The sequence below is a fragment of the Lampetra planeri genome, chromosome 5 (assembly GCF_965212315.1).
Source record: "Lampetra planeri chromosome 5, kcLamPlan1.2.h2, whole genome shotgun sequence".
NCBI lineage: Eukaryota > Metazoa > Chordata > Hyperoartia > Petromyzontiformes > Petromyzontidae > Lampetra > Lampetra planeri.
Genome location: NC_136111.1, coordinates 17,519,283 through 17,538,104, shown reverse-complemented (window position 1 = coordinate 17,538,104; position 18,822 = coordinate 17,519,283). Strand labels below are relative to the sequence as shown.

General features: G+C 49.1%; 1 protein-coding gene across 1 annotated transcript; it reads right to left on the bottom strand.

Moving 5' to 3' along the window:
- Nucleotides 1-383: 383 nt before the first annotated feature.
- On the bottom strand, nt 384-17,180 carry TAB1 (TGF-beta activated kinase 1 (MAP3K7) binding protein 1). The gene is given in 12 exon segments (XM_078594807.1): nt 384-429; nt 431-632; nt 2,646-2,931; nt 3,302-3,596; nt 3,922-4,066; nt 11,481-11,592; nt 12,393-12,509; nt 13,016-13,154; nt 13,671-13,757; nt 14,394-14,544; nt 14,885-15,021; nt 17,063-17,180. Coding segments are annotated over 12 exon segments (1,734 nt in total). The 5' UTR covers nt 17,102-17,180; the 3' UTR covers nt 384-405.
- Nucleotides 17,181-18,822: the final 1,642 nt, after the last annotated feature.

Genomic DNA, 18,822 nt, shown 5'->3' with positions numbered 1-18,822 from the left:
GCTCGGTGGTCTTTACGTGGTAAAATAAAAAAGTTATATTTGTATATTTTTGTTCAGCGATTTGTTTACCTTTCCGACACTTTTGCACCCCTATCGTGTTTTTGTATGGTGTGTTGCCGTAACGTTCTCACCCGCCACCTACTGGACAACTGTGGGAAAACAGCTTCACGGCTCATCTGATATTCATCCAGTGTCAATAAATATTCTGATTCTGAACTGCCCTCCCCCGCCGCCTGGGGTGGGTGGGGTGAGGGTGAGGGGGGTGAGGGGTGAGGGGGGTGAGGGGGGTGGGGTGGGGTAGGGTGAGGGGGGTGGGGTGAGGGTGGGGTGAGGGGGAGGGGGGTGAGGGGGGTGGGGTGGGGTGAGGGTGGGGAGGTGGGTGGTGGGTGGTGGTGAAGAGCTTTCTCAGGGGGTGGGAGTGGCGAGCGGGGGTGGCGCTGTCCACGTGCTCAGCACCCCACAGTCGGTAGAAGTTGGAGAAGTCCACGTAGGGCTCCACGCGCCCGTCCAGGTCCGGGGGCGCCGCGAGGGAGGCGCGCGGCCGCTGGAACAGCGTCCCCTCGCCGCCAGAGCTGGAGCTGGAGCTGCGCGTGCGGGTGGTGCTGCCCCCCGAGCGCAGGGTCGTGTGGGGGCTGGGAGGCCACAGGGGAGGAGAGAGAGGGGAAGGGAAGACAGGGCGGCGGTGAGACGCACGGGAAGGAACGGGAAACAGTCGTGGGTTCAAGGCGTCGACCCACGGGGTTGAGGTCGAGGCCGGGAGCCACAAGGCTGAGGCCAGTGGAAAGGCCAAGTCAAGGGCCGGAGCCTCAGAATCTAATTGTAGGAAAACATTAGACTTTTATCAATTACATTTTGCAATCAGTCGCAGTTTGGACATGCTACGAAAGTCGTCTTTTTGAGAGAGAACAAGTAGGTGACTAGTTTGAAACGAGTCCTCGAAGTCCTCCGGCTGAAGCCACACACGAGGTCACACCCCTGAGGCCACATCCTTCGGGTCAAAGGTGGAGAGCTCGCCTTAAGGAGGATGCAAGACTTTTTGGGAACGCACGGCCATGCACGCAGGAGGGCACGGGCATGCATTCGGTGTTAATTGCGTCTTCTGAGTGAATATTAGCTTGAAATTCTGCATTATTTAATCATTTAATTCATGCGGGACATCCGCTTTAAACTGGAGAGGCTCATGCCACAATCAGTCCCGCTTCCGGAGCTGTTACTCTACACCTGAAAGGATCCGTGTGATTGTTTTGAAACCCATACGCCGAGTCGCCGCGCGCGAGCGTCGCGGTTGTATTAACGCAAACAACCGTGAACAGTGCTTCCAGCGCGGCGAGAGGGCGATTCATTTAGAGAGGCGGCGCTTCCCCAATTCCACCCCTCCCCCCCCGCGTTACCACGTTCGTTGCGGCCGCGACCGCTAATCTGCGCTGCTACCGGGGAATTAAATGTGGAATTTTTTTTACGCTCGCAGCAAGTCTGGGAGCTCAGGTGTGTACGTGGTGAGCAGTGGTGTAGTGGGAGACGTCTGCACTGCGCTACGAGCCTGGCGATCCGAGTTCGATTCCGACTCACAGGTTCCATGGATGTTGGTGTGTTGAGCGTATGAGCTAAACTATAAAACTAAATCATTTTTGTTTTACCAGGTAAGAACTATATAGCTCTTTTTCAGAAGTGACTTTTTGCTCAACTAAGTGACGTTTTACGTGGAAATTGATATCAGTCAAATGCTCTAAACACATGTTTCTAAATGTGGAGTGAAAAATTGGGGGACTCGGGATAAAAATCCATGGGACAACGGAGAGAACACGCAAACTCCAAATATACAGGCGTCAGGGTCAGGATCGAACCCACGACCTCCTGCATACCAGGTGAGGTAGTTAACATCTCACCACCGTGCGCAATTGCTCAAATACTCGAGCAGACGAAATTACCCGAGCGTAGAACGGACGTTGGTGTGCGCCGAATACTAGTTTCACAGGTGTTGGGAATGTGTTTCCGTAGCCAGCGTCACGGCGTGTGCGTCCTTGTGCGTGTCGAATACGTGTCAATGCACGATCGGGAATCACCTTCTGGTGTGCGTATAGCGAGCGCCTGTTGGGTGCATGCGTGCGTGTCAGAAAGGTGTTGGTATTACGTGAGCTGTATGTGTAAGTGGACACGACAGGTGTTGGCAAACGTACGTATGTTGAACTTCTTTCGCATCGTCCGTAGCCATCATGTTAATCGGAGGTGTGGAGTAGCCAACAAATAACACAAAACACACACAGTAATAACACAACCCACAATAACAACACAGCTGAGAACAATACAGAAATAACATACTAACACAAAACCGACACAATAACAACACAACCAAGAAGACAAACGCAGCAATAACGCATAACAGTAATAGAATAACACAACAATGAAAACAGACCTGAAAACAAAAAGACAAAAGCACACTAACAGCACAAAACTGACACAATAAGAACGTAACCAACAATTTCAATACAGCAATAAAAAAAATTAACAGTAACAGCGTCAAGCAAGTGTTTTGTTGAGCGGGTGGCCTCCACGACAAGGTGCGGTGAAAGTAGAACAAGTGTGGCGAGCGTTAAAACCGCTGTGGCGAGAGTCGTCGGCCAGGCATCCCGGCACGAAGCAGCAACCTGTTGGTGAGCGTGCCGTGCGCGAGGTCGTCGCTGCCGGAGCCCTCGGCGCTGACATCGGCTGCCGCCAAGGCTCCGCCCGCGGCAACGCCGCCGGCCAGACCCCCCGCGCCCCCAGCGCTCCCGTTCACGAGCTGCCCCTGCGATGGCATGACGAGTGACAGCGTTACGCTCGTTTTGCCCGTGGCGGCTGCGGCGGCGGCGGCAGCGGCGGCCGCGGCGGTGGCGGCTGCGGCGTCGTGGGCGGTGCTGCTGTACGGCACGGAGACCGGGTACACGCGGGTACCTGCACACACAAAGACAAAGATCCCCCGTTTTTAGGGGCAAGTGCCATTCGCGAGTAGCACCTATGAAGGCCAACACGGTGCACGACGGGGTGGGTGGGTGGGTGGCCAGCACCACGCCCGGCCTTCTTTGTCTCCCAAGTGGCGAAGTTTAGGCATAGCACCTGGTAGTCATTTGAAACTGAGTTCACCTAGCGGAGGTCCAGGACCGGTTCAGATAATCGTCACTGGTGTTGGTCATGAGTGGGAATCAAACTCAGGTCGTCAAGTTCATAGCGCACTAACCAATACACTTCCGCTTTCCATAGCATTAGCCCTCATGCAGACACACGCTCCCGCTCCTCTGTGCGTACATGTGCCCGCACTGTGTACCTGGCGACAGTGGGTTCACCGTAGCACCAACACCAGGGCTCCCAGTGCCCAGTGCCGTGGCCACAGCCGCGGCAGCGCCGGTGACAGCGCCGGCCCCACCAGCGCCGCCGAGCGGGAAGCCGAGGTTGCGCACGAGCAACGTCATGTCGTCGTGATGCTCGCAAGCGTGCGCTCGCTCCCCGTGGCTCGCCCACGCCTCCTGGTGAAGCCAGGCCACGCGCTTCACCACAGCCTGCGCCGCCACGTCCACCGAGGTGCGTGCGCCCAGCTCACGCGCCACCATCAGCGCCAGCTCCTGCACACGCACGCAAAGGCGGGAGATGCATAAACACCACAGCGGAGACAATTAAGGACTTCGCTTCTGAGTGTAATTTTGTTGTTCAAAGTCATTGATTTCCTACTCAAATGAGCATTGTGGAGGCAGTGGCTCATCGCTGGTGTGTGCACGAGTGTACGAGCAAGCGCGTGTTTGTCCGTGCGTACACGAGTGCCAGTGCAAGCACGTACGCACGAACGTACGAGCAAGTGCGCATGCCAGTGTGTACACAAGTGAGCGTGCGTTTACACGTTCCGCGAGCGGGTGAGCGGGCGAGCGGGCGAGCAGTTGAGTGAGCAGGCACCTGGTTGGCATGGCCCGGGCCGAGCGTGGCGTCAAGCGCGCGATACAGCCCATCCGACACGAGCAACAGGAAGCCCACGGTGGCGTCGAGCGACGTGCCGCCGTGAATCTCGGGCTCTGCCGTCACTGGCTCCGATGTTGCCGCGCTGACGCACAAAACCGCAAGCGCGGGGAGTGACGTCGGTGGTGGCAGAGGACGTTGTGGTTGTTGTTGTTGTTTGTGGTAAATGGTGGCGTGTCAGTGTCTGCCACTGTCAGCGTTTGTTGACGAGGATGTTCGTTGTGTGATATCGGTGGCATTGATCTAAGTGTTAGTGATTTTGGTGATAATGTCAGCGTTGATGTTGATATGTGTGTTGTTGGTGTCACTGTTGGTGGTGTTGATGATGTGGGAGTGGTAGTGTAGCGGTTAGCGCGCTGCGCTGCGAACCCGGCTACCCGAGATCGATTCCCGCTCACGGCCAACATCAGTAACAATTATTTGAACTGGTCTCAGGCCTCCCCAAAGTCGACTCAGCCTCAAATGAGTACAGGTAGTCTTCTACTTACGATGGAGATGCGTTACAACGACCCCATCGTAAGTCAAAAATATGGTAAGTCGAAGATGGCCTAGCCTACCCAGGAGTCTTAAAGAATGTGATAATTTATGAAAACAGAGCAATTTACAGTACCGTACTGTATAAACTATATACCATATGTATTTATTAATTACAATACTGTATTGCACAGTAAAATGTAAAATAAAAAAACAAGGTAAATTCTTAGCCTACCTATATGAAGAACAGCTATTTAATAGAAAGTTTTTTCAGGAAACAATCCTATCTGCATAAAAACGTTTAACATGCATTGAACGTATCGTATCGTGGTAACCCAAAAAATGAAATCGCTAAAGCTACATATCATATAGAATGGAAATAATAAAATAATAAAAAGAAAACATAATAAAATAATTCTCACGACGTTCCGGCCACAACGCAAGCAGTCGTCCTCAGGTGAAGAACAGGTCTGTCAGAAAGACAGCGTCTGAATGAACACCACCAGGCTTGGCAGCGTATATTTAAGCTGGGTTGGAGGGGGAAGAGCGCCTTGACAAAGGAATTTGCATATCAAGAGGAATTTGGCATATTTATGGGAAATGCAGGTATGTGATTAGTACTACTTATGCCCGTGCATTATGCAGGATTAGCAGCATCAAAGGGAGGGGATATGGGAAATGCAGGTATGTGATTAGTACTACTTATGCCCGTGCATTATGCAGGATTAGCAGCATCAAAGGGAGGGGATAGGGGTAGCATTAATAAAGGGAAGGAGTGTTAATAGTATGTAGCTGCAGTAACTAAAACCACCACGTAAACAACTAAAGTATAAACTACACAGTATCATCAGTATACTAAATATACTCTACAATAAGCTGAGTTACTAACAGTAAGTAATACATTACAATTCTACGTCCTAAAAAATATAATATGCTTCCATCTAAACTTTATTCTCTTACATCACACGAGTCTACACCGTACTATATACTGCCATAGACAAACCCAACATTAAATTGTATACTGTATTGCTATAAACCACCCTAAACCTTACACATTGTAATATTACACTATGTATTATTCTACCCACCCTAATGTATATCACACTGCTGTATATTCACTATACAATTACGATACTATATATTACGTTGTACATTGTATTCAGCATATCAATTTTATACTATTTGTTATTATACACTGTACCATTGACCATCGTGTGAAAGATACTAAGAGGAAGCAACGAAATATGTCAATGGGAGAGTAGAAGAGGGAAACTTGCGGAGGTGCAAAGAATCCATTCCCTGCAAAGAATACAATGCCAGTGAGTGGAACGCGGTCTGAAAGTCACCGTAAACGTGAACACAATCAGTTAAGATCCGAAATGGTTTATTACGTCCTTCCAATGATTGCTAAGTCAGAAGCCATCTTCTCGGTTGAAATTGTCTCTGTGTTTGTATATGTGGATCGCCTCATGAACGAATCTCTCATGGTAGCCAGATGGCTTGCAGAGAACCTCTGTCTTGGAGAAGTCAATATCATGTGAGCCCACTGAATTGTAACAGTGATCTGCCACGGCTGAGGTGTTTGTCCTACCGTGTTTCAAGTCTGCTCTATGTTCACGGATGCGGTCCGAGACATGTCGTTTGGTTTCTCCAATGTAACTGCTACCACAGAGGCAACTTAGTTTGTAGACGCCAGGGTACTGTATGTCTGGAACCACATATTTTACAGATGGGACCAGATCACGGATTATATGTACAGTGTTGAATCGGACCTGGATCTTGTGTTTTATGAGGATTTTGGAGATCTTTTTTGTGACCCCAGCAATGTAGGGTAAGGTGATGGTCTTGAAAGGGTCCTCAACAGGATCCATCTTGATGGTTGGAGTGATGGCTTTGCGGATTGTGTAGTCGGAGTAACCATTAGCCTTAAGAGCTTGGCGTACGTGTTTGAGTTCACAGGCAATGTGTTCCTGGTCGGAGATGCATTGGGCTCTATGGTATAGAGTCTTGATGAGGGAATTCTTCTGGGATGGATGGTGGTGGGAATCCGGTTTTAGGTAAGCATCCGTATGAGTGGCTTTCCTGTAGACAGAGTGGCTCATTGAACCATCAGGTCTCCTTTTAATTAGGACATCCAAAAAGGGTAGCTTGTCATCTTTTTCGACTTCCATGGTGAATCTGATGGCTGGGTGTATGGAATTCATGTGGTCGAGAAATTGGTCTAGAGCTGGCCGGCCATGTGGCCAGATGACAAAAGTGTCATCTACATACCTCTTCCATAAGGTCGGGCGTAGAGTGGCAGTCTGGATGGCGTCAGTCTCAAATTTCTCCATGAAAACGTTGGCTACAACCGGAGATAGGGGGGAGCCCATTGGGGTGCCCTCAGTTTGTTTGTAGAAAGTTCCATTCCAGGTGAAGTATGTATTGGTTAAGCAGTGTCTCACCAGGGGGGGTACCCCAGTATTCAGTCCTTGATGAACCAAGTCTTCAATGATTGCGATGGTGTCAGGTACAGGAACTTTGGTGAATAAGGAAACCACATCAAAACTGACAAGCAGGTCGTCTGGGGACAGGGAAATCCCCTTGATTGTCGATACCAGGTCAGTAGAGTTTAGTACCGCAGAGGTGGTTTTTCCAGTGAAAGGCCGTAGGATTTCAGACAAAAAACGAGCCAGTTTGTAGGTGGGGGAGTTGATAGTAGAGACAATGGGACGAAGAGGTGTATCTTCTTTATGTATCTTTGGCAAGCCGTATAATCTTGGTGGCCTGGCTGCAGAAGGTTTCAACGAGAACTGTTTGGTCTGATCAATTAATGCGGTTGAATCAGCAATTATTTTGTTGGTTTTAGTGACGAGGCTGTTGGTGGGGTCTCTTTTTATTTTTGTATAGCTGCCATCGTTGAGTAGTTCTTGAATTTTGTTGTTGTATTCTATTTTGTCCATGATGACAGTGGCATTGCCTTTGTCGGCTGAGAGGATGACAATGTCATCCCTTTTTTTTTAATTGAGCTCATTCAAAACGCTCATCTTTGCTGATGTTGCTAGCTGGCATCTTAGCGTTTTTGAGGGTTGCAGAGATTTCAGATCTTGCTACGTCTGCAGCGATGTGACTCAGGCCCTTGAGAGCCACATCTACTCGGGCAATTATATCATTAACTGGTATGTGCCTAGGTGTGACTGTAAAGTTTAGTCCTTTAGCTAAACGGATTTCAGACCTTCAGAAATAGACTGTTACTGCGATTAATTACGACTTTGTTAACATCTAGCTTTTCAATGTGTGGGTCCGGTCTCTTGTTTGAGAGGCGGTTGAATTTGGAAATCAAGTTGTCCTTACATTTGGTCGACATAGCGGCAGCTGAAGAGGCAGTCATTTTGTCTACATGTTCCCAATCCGATGTGGACATTGTTGCACTCAAAGATAAGTGTGATTTGTAGAGTGTCTTGTCTAACCGATCTAGATCGGTGCGCGTAAGTCTGATTTTCTCTGAGATAAGAGCTAAGCTAGTTCTAGACAGAATCGTTTAGCATTAGAAGAAGTTACAACAGCAGATGTTAGTGTAAATGCGTTTGGAATTACCTTAGAGTCGCGGCATCTCTTCAGAAAGGTGAGAGACTCGATTAGCTGAGCCTTCTTATCCCGGAGCTTGTTGAAAGATCTTAAAGTTTTGTGGAATCCCACCCCGTAGTGGTGGTTAGACCAAACAGTTCTCGTTGAAACCTTCTGCAGCCAGGCCACCAAGATTATACGGCTTGCCAAAGATACATAAAGAAGATACACCTCTTCGTCCCATTGTCTCTACTATCAAATCCCCCACCTACAAACTGGCTCGTTTTTTGTCTGAAATCCTACGGCCTTTAACTGGAAAAACCACCTCTGCGGTACTAAACTCTACTGACCTGGTATCGACAATCAAGGGGATTTCCCTGTCCCCAGACGACCTGCTTGTCAGTTTTGATGTGGTTTCCTTATTCACCAAAGTTCCTGTACCTGACACCATCGCAATCATTGAAGACTTGGTTCATCAAGGACTGAATACTGGGGTACCACCCCTGGTGAGACACTGCTTAACCAATACATACTTCACCTGGAATGGAACTTTCTACAAACAAACTGAGGGCACCCCAATGGGCTCCCCCCTATCTCCGGTTGTAGCCAATGTTTTCATGGAGAAATTTGAGACTGACGCCATCCAGACTGCCACTCTACGCCCGACCTTATGGAAGAGGCACGTATATGACACTTTTGTCATCTGGCCACATGGCCGGCCTGCTCTAGACCAATTTCTCGACCACACCAATTCCATACACCCAGCCATCAGATTCACCATGGAAGTCGAAAAAGATGGCAAGCTACCCTTTTTGGATGTCCTAATTAAAAGGAGACCTGATGGTTCAATGAGCCACTCTGTCTACAGGAAAGCCACTCATACGGATGCTTACCTAAAACCGGATTCCCACCACCATCCATCCCAGAAGAATTCCCTCATCAAGACTCTATACCATAGAGCCCAATGCATCTCTGACCAGGAACACATTGCCTGTGAACTCAAACACGTACGCCAAGCTCTTAAGGCTAATGGTTACTCCGACTACACAATCCGCAAAGCCATCACTCCAACGATCAAGAAGGATCCTGTGGAGGAGCCTTTCAAGACCATCACCTTACCCTACATTGCTGGGGTCACAAAAAATATCTCCAAAATCCTGATAAAACACAAGATCCAGGTCCGATTCAACACAGTACATAAAATCCGTGATCTGGTCCCGTCTGTAAAAGATGTGGTTCCAGACATACAATACCCTGGCGTCTACAAACTAAGTTGCCTCTGTGGTAGCAGTTACATTGGAGAAACCAAACGACATGTCTCGGACCGCATCAGTGAACATAAAGCAGACTTGAAACATGGTAGGACAAACACCTCAGCCGTGGCAGATCACTGTTACAATTCAGTGGGCTCACATGATATTGACTTCTCCAAGACAAAGGTTCTCTGCAAGCCATCTGGCTACCATGAGAGATTCGTTCATGAGGCGATCCACATATACAAACACAGAGACAATTTCAACCGAGAAGATGGATTCCGGCTTAGCAATCATTGGAAGGACGTAATAAACCATTTCGGATCTTAACTGATTGTGTTCACGTTTACGGTGACTTTCAGACCGCGTTCCACTCACTGGCATTGTATTCTTTGCAGGGAATGGATTGTTTGCTCCGCTTTAAGTTTCCCCTACTACTCTCCCATTGACATATTTCGTTGCTTCCTCTTAATATCTTTCACACGACAGTCAATGGTACAGTGTATAATAACAAATAGTATAAAATTTATATGCTTAATACAATGTACAACGTAATATATAGTATCGTAATTGTATTGTGAATATACAGCAGTGTGATATACATTAGGGTGGGTAGAATAATACATAGTGTAATATTACAATGTATAAGGTTTAGGGTGGTTTATAGCAATACAGTATATAATTTAATGTTGGGTTTGTCTATGGCAGTATATAGTACGGTGTAGACTCGTGTGATGTAAGAGAATAAAGTTTAGATGGAAGCACATTATATTTTTTACGACGTAGAATTGTAATGTATTACTTACTGTTAGTAACTCAGCTTATTGTAGAGTATATTTAGTATACTGATGATACTATGTAGTTTATACTTTAGTTGTTTACGTGGTGGTTTTAGTTACTGCAGCTACATACTATTAACACTCCTTCCCTTTATTAATGCTACCCCTATCCCCTCCCTTTGATGCTGCTAATCCTGCATAATGCACGGGCATAAGTAGTACTAATCACATACCTGCATTTCCCATATCCCCTCCCTTTGATGCTGCTAATCCTGCATAATGCACGGGCATAAGTAGTACTAATCACATACCTGTATTTCCCATATCCCCCTACCTTTGATGCTGCTAATCCTGCATAATGCACGGGCATAAGTAGTACTAATCACATACCTGCATTTCCCATATCCCCTCCCTTTGATGCTGCTAATCCTGCATAATGCACGGGCATAAGTAGTACTAATCACATACCTGCATTTCCCATATCCCCTCCCTTTGATGCTGCTAATCCTGCATAATGCACGGGCATAAGTAGTACTAATCACATACCTGCATTTTCCATAAATATGCCAAATTCCTCTTGATATGCAAATTCCTTTGTCAAGGCGCTCTTCCCCCTCCAACCCAGCTTAAATATACGCTGCCAAGCCTGGTGGTGTTCATTCAGACGCTGTCTTTCTGACAGACCTGTTCTTCACCTGAGGACGGCTGCTTGCGTTGTGGCCGAAACGTCGTGAGAATTATTTTATTATGTTTTATTTTTATTATTTTATTATTTCCATTCTACGTGACTTCACCGAAAGAACCAAGAAGATGAATCCCTGCAGTCACGAAAGCTTTAAATCGAAATCATACATGCATTGAACGTATCGTAACGTATCATATTGTACTGTACTCACCAAGATTCTGTCTGTCGTCTGCATACTTGAACGATGTTAGGTTGTTGATGACAATTTTGTCGTATCGCTATTGCCATCGTAAGATCTAAATATCGTAAGTCGGACCATCGTAACTCGGGGACTACCTGTACCTAGTGCGGTGTGTAAACATCGCCACTCGGGAGACAAAGGCGTCTGTGCTAGCCACCCACTCCCTCGTGTGGCATTCCTGGCTTCATAGCTGTTCGCTAACAACGTTTTCCACAACACTCTGTTAAGGCTATACACGGGGGATCTTTTTCTTTTGATATTGACGATGTGTCAATAATTTATGGCTCTCAATATCAGTGTCCATGGCTTTGGCATGTAAACATTGACCTTGGTGTTGATGTTGTTGATGGTGGAGATGGCTTCGGTTTAGATGTTCGTATTGACGTCGATGATGTCTATTCGTCGGCATTCATTGCCGATGGCCCCTGTTGACAGTGTCGAGTTGACTGACGATGATGACGTCGGTGCGCCGAGGACGGATGTCGTTGATGTGTGCGGGGGTGTCGATGTCGCCGTCTCACCTGAGCACCTCGATGTCCTTATAACCGAGCTTGATCCTGTAGTCTCCGATGCACCGCGCGCTGTCCAGGTGTCCCAGTCGCCCCTCGCGACGGATACGATCGACATCCAGGCCTAACGCACATCCACACGCACGCAAACATCTCGTTCAGCCTCATACACCATTATGGCCAGTGCCGTTAGCCTTTGTCTTTCGAAGCACTGATGTTTACACACATGTACATACTATATACACTTAACATGCGCACGTGAGTGTGCATGGGGTCGTACACACATGTACTAACTTTGACGCATACGCCTCCACACATGTACATGCAGATATGCACACGGCCAAAACACACAACAACAGCCACAACTGACCACTAAGTAATATGATGCCACTCGTACTTGTGCCAAGCTAGGCACGGTGACATGGCCCAAGGGAAGTGTGTTCATCGCTTGTTGCAGAGGTACATAGTTCAGGTTCACAGTTCCAATATCCATAGCAGTCGCCCTCATTAACACTGCAGGTGTAATAACCGTGCCGTCTGCTTCACTGTGGACGCGTTAAAGATCACCTGACGTCAATAGAAAGAGCAGGCCATTGCGTGCTGGCGCCATGGTCTAAATATTCCAAGTTTGAAAACTTACACCACAAATGACTTGATTGGGGAAACACAAAGCAAAGGTCGCCCCCTGCTGTTAAAATGGAGGACTTAGGCGTTCCTGGGTAAACAAGTGTAATAATCATATTGTAATGGTGCACTTTAATGAGACCATGTGGAGAGGTTATGCCACACTGACAAGAAGAGGGGGTCATGGGGAGGATAAGCCCAGGTGCAGTGATTGGACAGTTGAAGTCTCGCTGATGCATAATGCCATGAACCAAATCCAACAGGTCACCCACCGCGTGAGACAAATGTTTGTGTTTTCACCTAGCTGGGCGAGCCGTTGCAGCTCCGCCTCATTCTGCGCGTGGTGGTCCATGCTCAGCTGCGTCACCTGCAGTGTGGAATCTCCTCCTAAGCGGCACAGCAGAGCCCGGTTGGTACCTGAAACAACAAAAAACAAGTCACGGCGCCATCACTTCCTCGCTTATGCCAGATCCTGCATCTTTAAGACGGTGGGCACCTGACCTCCGAGGTCTGCGCTTACATGCTTGTCATCAGTAACATCGGGCTTTCGGTCTTCCTTTGGTGATACGATTGACTCACCCTCCAAGGGACGTCCTTAGGTACGGTGCGAAAGAATTTCAACATACGTCTGTTCCCCTTGGTGACCAAGCTCAGGAGGCCACTCCAGTGCCCGTCTCAATAACCTGCCCTCTTCCATCTCGCACGCGCGTCCCACCCACCGTGACTTTCTCTTCATGAAAACGCCTCAAGAACTTTCCTGCTCTGCTCTCTTTCAAATCTACGAATTTCCTCACAACTGTCCTGCCGTGATGTGAAATTCCCAGAGTCCATCTACGCGCAGCTGTATTTAGTGAGGGCCCCCGGAAGCTCGTTTTATGGGCGCTTTATCAGATCCAGTTATTTTTCCACCACGGCGCACGCACCAACGTTGGCGATGTACAGCTTGCCGTTGAGGATTAACGCCACCACGGCCGTGGCGCCGCCCGCCACCTCGCGCTCCACCGCCGCCAGCCGCTCCACCAGCTGCGGGTACTGCTGCGCTGCCTGGAACGAGCTGAGACCCTGCAAGCAAAAACAAAGCAAAGACTGTTGGGGGGCAAGTGCAGTTAGCGAGCACCTATGAAAGCCGGCACGGCACACACAAAGGGGGATCATGTGGGTATTACCACGCCAGGTCGAATTTGTTTACACAGTGGTGATGGTCACATACTGCATCATGTATGCGTTTAAGCTTTATTTGACCTAGGGGAGGTGCAGGACCGGTCTAGATGTTGGCCATGGCTGGGAATCAAATCCAGGTAACTGCGATTGTAGTGTAGTGCGGGAACTACTGAACCGCTTATTTTACACATATACGCACTTGCGCAAAGAAATGTACGCACACGCATATTTACACACAAGCACATGTACGCACGAGTTCACAGACATGCACGTGAGCACGTTAACACAGCAGCACACTTGAACACGCAAACGCGTGTGTATGAAAACGTGTGTGCGCACGAAGACACGTGTGCGTGCGCTGGAGAATATGGCTACCCTAAACAGCCATGAGCAGGTCACAGATCAAAGGTCACAAACCTCGGGCAGCCGTGACTGCAAGTCAGCCCTCTCTGCCAGGCTGTCGTCAATCGACTCAAAGTAGCTCCGCTCGACCACATCGAACGCCTGCACGCACACATGGGCACGCATGGGCACACGTGTTCGTTTCACAGACAGTGCTGCCCTGGTGAGATTGTCGGTCTATTATTATTATTGTCTTGAGATGTCAACAACTGACTTTTGTTTGGATGAAAGTTGTGGGGTTGATTGTAGTCTTGCAAGTGGTGATGCTGGAGAAGGTGGGGAGGTGGCAGTGGATGTAGTGGCAATGTGCCTGACGGTAGTAGTAGTTGTGATGGGGGTGGTGTTTATCTTAAGAGTTGGTGGTGGTTCTGCTGGCAGGTGCGGCTGGATAATGGTCCTGATGACGGCACCGGCGGATTCGATTGGGTAGTGGATATGGTGGCTGTGGTGGACTTGTTAATGGTCGAGTTGGTGCCTTTGCTTGTGATGGGAAGAGCTGTGGTTGGTGTCACCATGCATGTTTCCCTCCTCAACCGAGCGTGGAATGGTGCTTTGTCTTTGTTAAGAACCCCAAACTGGTTGTGAAAATTCCAGTCGTGACTTGTGGCGGTGGTTGTCGCTGGCGGCAGTGACAGTGGTGCTGGTGGGTTAGATAGCGGTTGCGGTGGCGGCGATGGTACTGACAGGTAGGGTTCGGCAAGGCCGGTGGCGGTGGTAGTGTCGGTGGCACTATCTTACCTGCAGCAGCACCGTCTTCACCTTGGAGTCGGAGTCGCTGGAACTCAGCTGTCCCAGCAGCAGCTCGGCCGCCAGTCGCTGAGACACAAATGCCGAGACGCGGGCGCCCTCAAAGCCACGGCACACGCCATACAGACAGCACTCCTCGCTCCTGGTACACACAGCGCACGTGATGTCGTGCGTGTCACGGCACATACGGCAACGGTACACACGGCATGATACACGAGGCATGGTACACACGTGACATTCATGTGCTGCTTCTTGTACCGATGTCACTGCTACTGCTGCCACGACTGGTGTCAATGTTGATACTCCCGCTTCTGTTGGTATCCATAACCTTTGAGACAGCTGCTGCTGGCACTAATGCTGCTGCAGCCAGTACTACTGCTCCAAGTGCCACTACAGCTCGTGCAACGATTGCTGCTTCTGACGCTGGTGTCAACCTCTGCTGCGAATGTCACACAATCGCTGTTGCAGCCCCCACAACGGACCTGAGCCGAAGGCTGCAGTCCTGGTAAGGATGTGTCTCCCTCGCAGCGCCGTCGGCCCCGTACACGCGGTTGGGAATGACCCCGACTCCAGAGAGGTGGCACGCCGGGAGGTCATCAGTCCAGCTGTGCTCCGGGCCCTGCGGGGGTCACAATCAAGGTCAAATAGTCAAGCTTGAAAAAAAGTTTAGGCTAAGGCCAGGAGTTGCTTCACCGTCGCGGTCTTATCACGCATTGCTCCACTTTGAAATTCCCTCCTTTACTCACACGCTGAAAATCGTGTTCAGTCGCCTCCTAATCCCTCTTCTATCGCAACTACTACAACATGGACACTGCTCCGGTGAACTTCCCGCAGCGATTTCTCCATCAATGTTGAGGAACTTTGTCCACCACCGTTTCGTCTCATGCACACCTGTATTCAACCACCACAATGCAGGTCACAACAACACACCCACCCACTATGCTACTGTTGTGTACGATGGCAACGTGTTCAGGAGCTAAGTGCCAATGCTGAGGTCTGTTTGCCACGAGAGAGGGCTTTCAGTTATCGATACCTGTCAACCACTTATGAGTGCCTATCTAATTACAGACCAATTCAGACCTTATTGGTGCACCACGTACCCTTATAAATCTCAACGCTCATACTACAAAGTCACATCACAAGGGAGAAACACAAAACAAAGACAAACAAAATGTATTGAAATGGCTGTACATCGTATAGACCTGAAAACTACATTTCCCTGTACAAGAATACGGTTAAACCGTATGGGTTGACAGCTATGGAATAATGCAGAATGATTAATTCTTCATTCATTCAAAGAACGAATAACGAATATCCGTCACTCAGCCCCAATGCATATTGTGTACACATTCACCTATACACTACCTCCATTATACACGGTCGGCTACGTACGGTGCGAAAGAAGTTCAACATACAGTATATAGATTCACCGCGCTTCAGATCACACACACAACTCTGTCGGTCAATTCGCTCGCACCGCTTGAATGTGTAACTCCCCCCCCCCCCCCCATCGTTTCCTTCCCCCCCCCAAGTTCTCACAACATTTCTCATTTCGAGAAACCTATACATTATTATCGATTACACCAACAGTCGGGGTTTATCGCTGGCCGCGTGGAGTTTCGGGCAAGCCGCTGTATTCAAACAATTAATGGGGTCAAAGAGAGGAGCTTTGGGGTTAGCAATTCGAGCAAAGCCCAAAGGGTCGTGGTCAGGAATCGAACCGCACATCAATTATCGTGGTGGGGGGGGGGGGGTCTCAGTTCCTTGTCGCATTGAACCAGAGGTGGGACAAAGTCATTGTTATGCAAGTCCAAGTCGAGTCGCAAGTCATCAAATTCATGACTCGAGTCTGACTCGAGTCCAAGTCACATGACTCGAGTCCACATCTCATAGGTGGGACAAAGTCATTGTTATGCAAGTCCAAGTCGAGTCGCAAGTCATCAAATTCATGACTCGAGTCTGACTCGAGTCCAAGTCACATGACTCGAGTCCACACCTCTGTGATTGAACACCGCTGTGACATCCACTGCAGGATGCAAGTGTCGTCTCATCCTTCACCCAGCGCCCCCCAACACGTCCACACGCACCACGGATTGGCAGTAATGGGGGGGGGGGGGGAGTGGGGGGCAATCACAGACGCATCGGAGATGTGAAGGAGCAATGATAACCGCGCACCGCTAAGAGCACTGCCACTAACACAGACGACTTGCTCCGTAACTCTCCCACGGCTAGCTCCAACCGGGGGCCTGCTTTCTAACGGAGGGGGTAACACACTAAGAGACATCTCCTTTACCGGTGGCAACATATGGTAATAGGCAGAGGTGGGACAAAGTCATTGTTATGCAAGTCCAAGTCGAGTCGCAAGTCATCAAATTCATGACTCGAGTCTGACTCGAGTCCAAGTCACATGACTCGAGTCCACACCTCTGGTAATAGGTTTTTTTACCCTTTCAACTGGTACAAAAACTGACACCTTTATACAAGGGATCACGTTTGATCCCGCGGGGGGCGGGGGGGGGGGGGGGTAACTTCGGGGGGTAACTTCGGGGGGTAACTTCGGTTACCCCCCCCCCACCCCCACCCCACGGCTCCACTCTCATGGGGGTCTTGGGGGGGCAGTTACCCCACGTGAGACCAGGGACCCCGCCTCTCACACCGACCTGCGAGCCTTGCCGTGCGCGGTCCCGTGCCAACGCCATGAGCCGCCTTCACCGGGCGGAGCCTTTGCAGAAATAAAAGTCCCTCCCACCCTGCCCCGTTCTGGGGGGAGATGCAGTGGGCGGGTGAACGCCCCCCCCCCCGCCCCCCGGCTTAAGGGACCCCCTTCATAATAAGAGACCCCCCCCCCTACACACACATCAACCACAAGCGCCTCCAGCCGCTCGGGCTTAAGGGACCGCGGCGAACCGGAAAGCGGAAGCAGCCGGCGGAGGGATTTCGGAGACCCGAATTGTGAGGTCACGCGACGATTCGATTATTGCGATCGATTCTTCGTGTCGGTAATCGATTTGTTTTGGATGGAACCGCAACGGAAATCGGTTGCCGCGATAGGTTCGACGCACTGGTAATCGATTCGTTTTCAATGGCACCGCTACGGAAATCGATTGCCGCTATCGATTCGACGCACTGTAATCGATTCGTTTTCGATGTAAAGCAACGGTAATCGATTGCCGCTATCGATTCGACGCAACGGTAATCGATTGGTTTTGGATTGAACGCAACGGTAATCGATTGTCGCTATCGATTCCATGCAACGGTAATCGATTCGTTATTCGGAGTTTGTTTTAGATCGGTAGCTCTGCACCCTTGCCGCAGCCTCCCCATTTGCTTCTTGGTCGTTCAAGTTCATTGATTAGGTATAGCCCTGTGAGCCATGTGGCTCTTAAGTTCAAGTTCATTGATTAGGTATAGCCCTGTGAGCCATGTGGCTCTTAAGTTCAAGTTCATTGATTAGGTATAGCCCTGTGAGCCATGTGGCTCTTAAGTTCAAGTTCATTTATTAGGTATAGCCCTGTGAGCCATTCGGCTCTTAAGTTCAAGTGCATTGATTAGGTATAGCCCTGTGAGCCGTGTGGCTCTTAAGTTCAAGTTCATTTGTTAGGTATAGCCCTGTGAGCCATGTGGCTCTTAAGTTCAAGTTCATTGATTAGGTATAGCCCTGTGAGCCATGTGGCTCTTAAGTTCAAGTTCATTGATTAGGTATAGCCCTGTGAGCCGTGTGGCTCTTAAGTTCAAGTTCATTGATTAGGTATAGCCCTGTGAGCCATGTGGCTCTTAAGTTCAAGTTCATTGATTAGGTATAGCCCTGTGAGCCATGTGGCTCTGAAGTTCAAGTTCATTTATTAGGTATAGCCCTGTGAGCCATGCGGCTCTTAAGTTCAAGTTCATTTATTAGGTATAGTCCTGTGAGCCATGCGGCTCTGAAGTTCAAGTTCATTTATTAGGTATAGTCCTGTGAGCCATGTGGCTCTTAAGTTCAAGTTCATTTATTAGGTATAGCCCTGTGAGCCGTGTGGCTCTTAAGTTCAAGTTCATTTATTAGGTATAGCCCTGTGAGCCATGTGGCTCTTAAGTTCAAGTTCATTGATTAGGTATAGCCCTGTGAGCCATGTGGCTCTGAAGTTCAAGTTCATTTATTAGGTATAGCCCTGTGAGCCATGCGGCTCTGAAGTTCAAGTTCATTGATTAGGTATAGCCCTGTGAGCCATGCGGCTCTTAAGTTCAAGTTCATTTATTAGGTGTAGCCCTGTGAGCCATGTGGCTCTTAAGTTCAAGTTCATTGATTGGGTATAGCCCTGTGAGCCATGTGGCTCTTAAGTTCAAGTTCATTGATTAGGTATAGCCCTGTGAGCCATTCGGCTCTTAAGTTCAAGTTCATTTATTAGGTATAGCCCTGTGAGCCATGTGGCTCTTAAGTTCA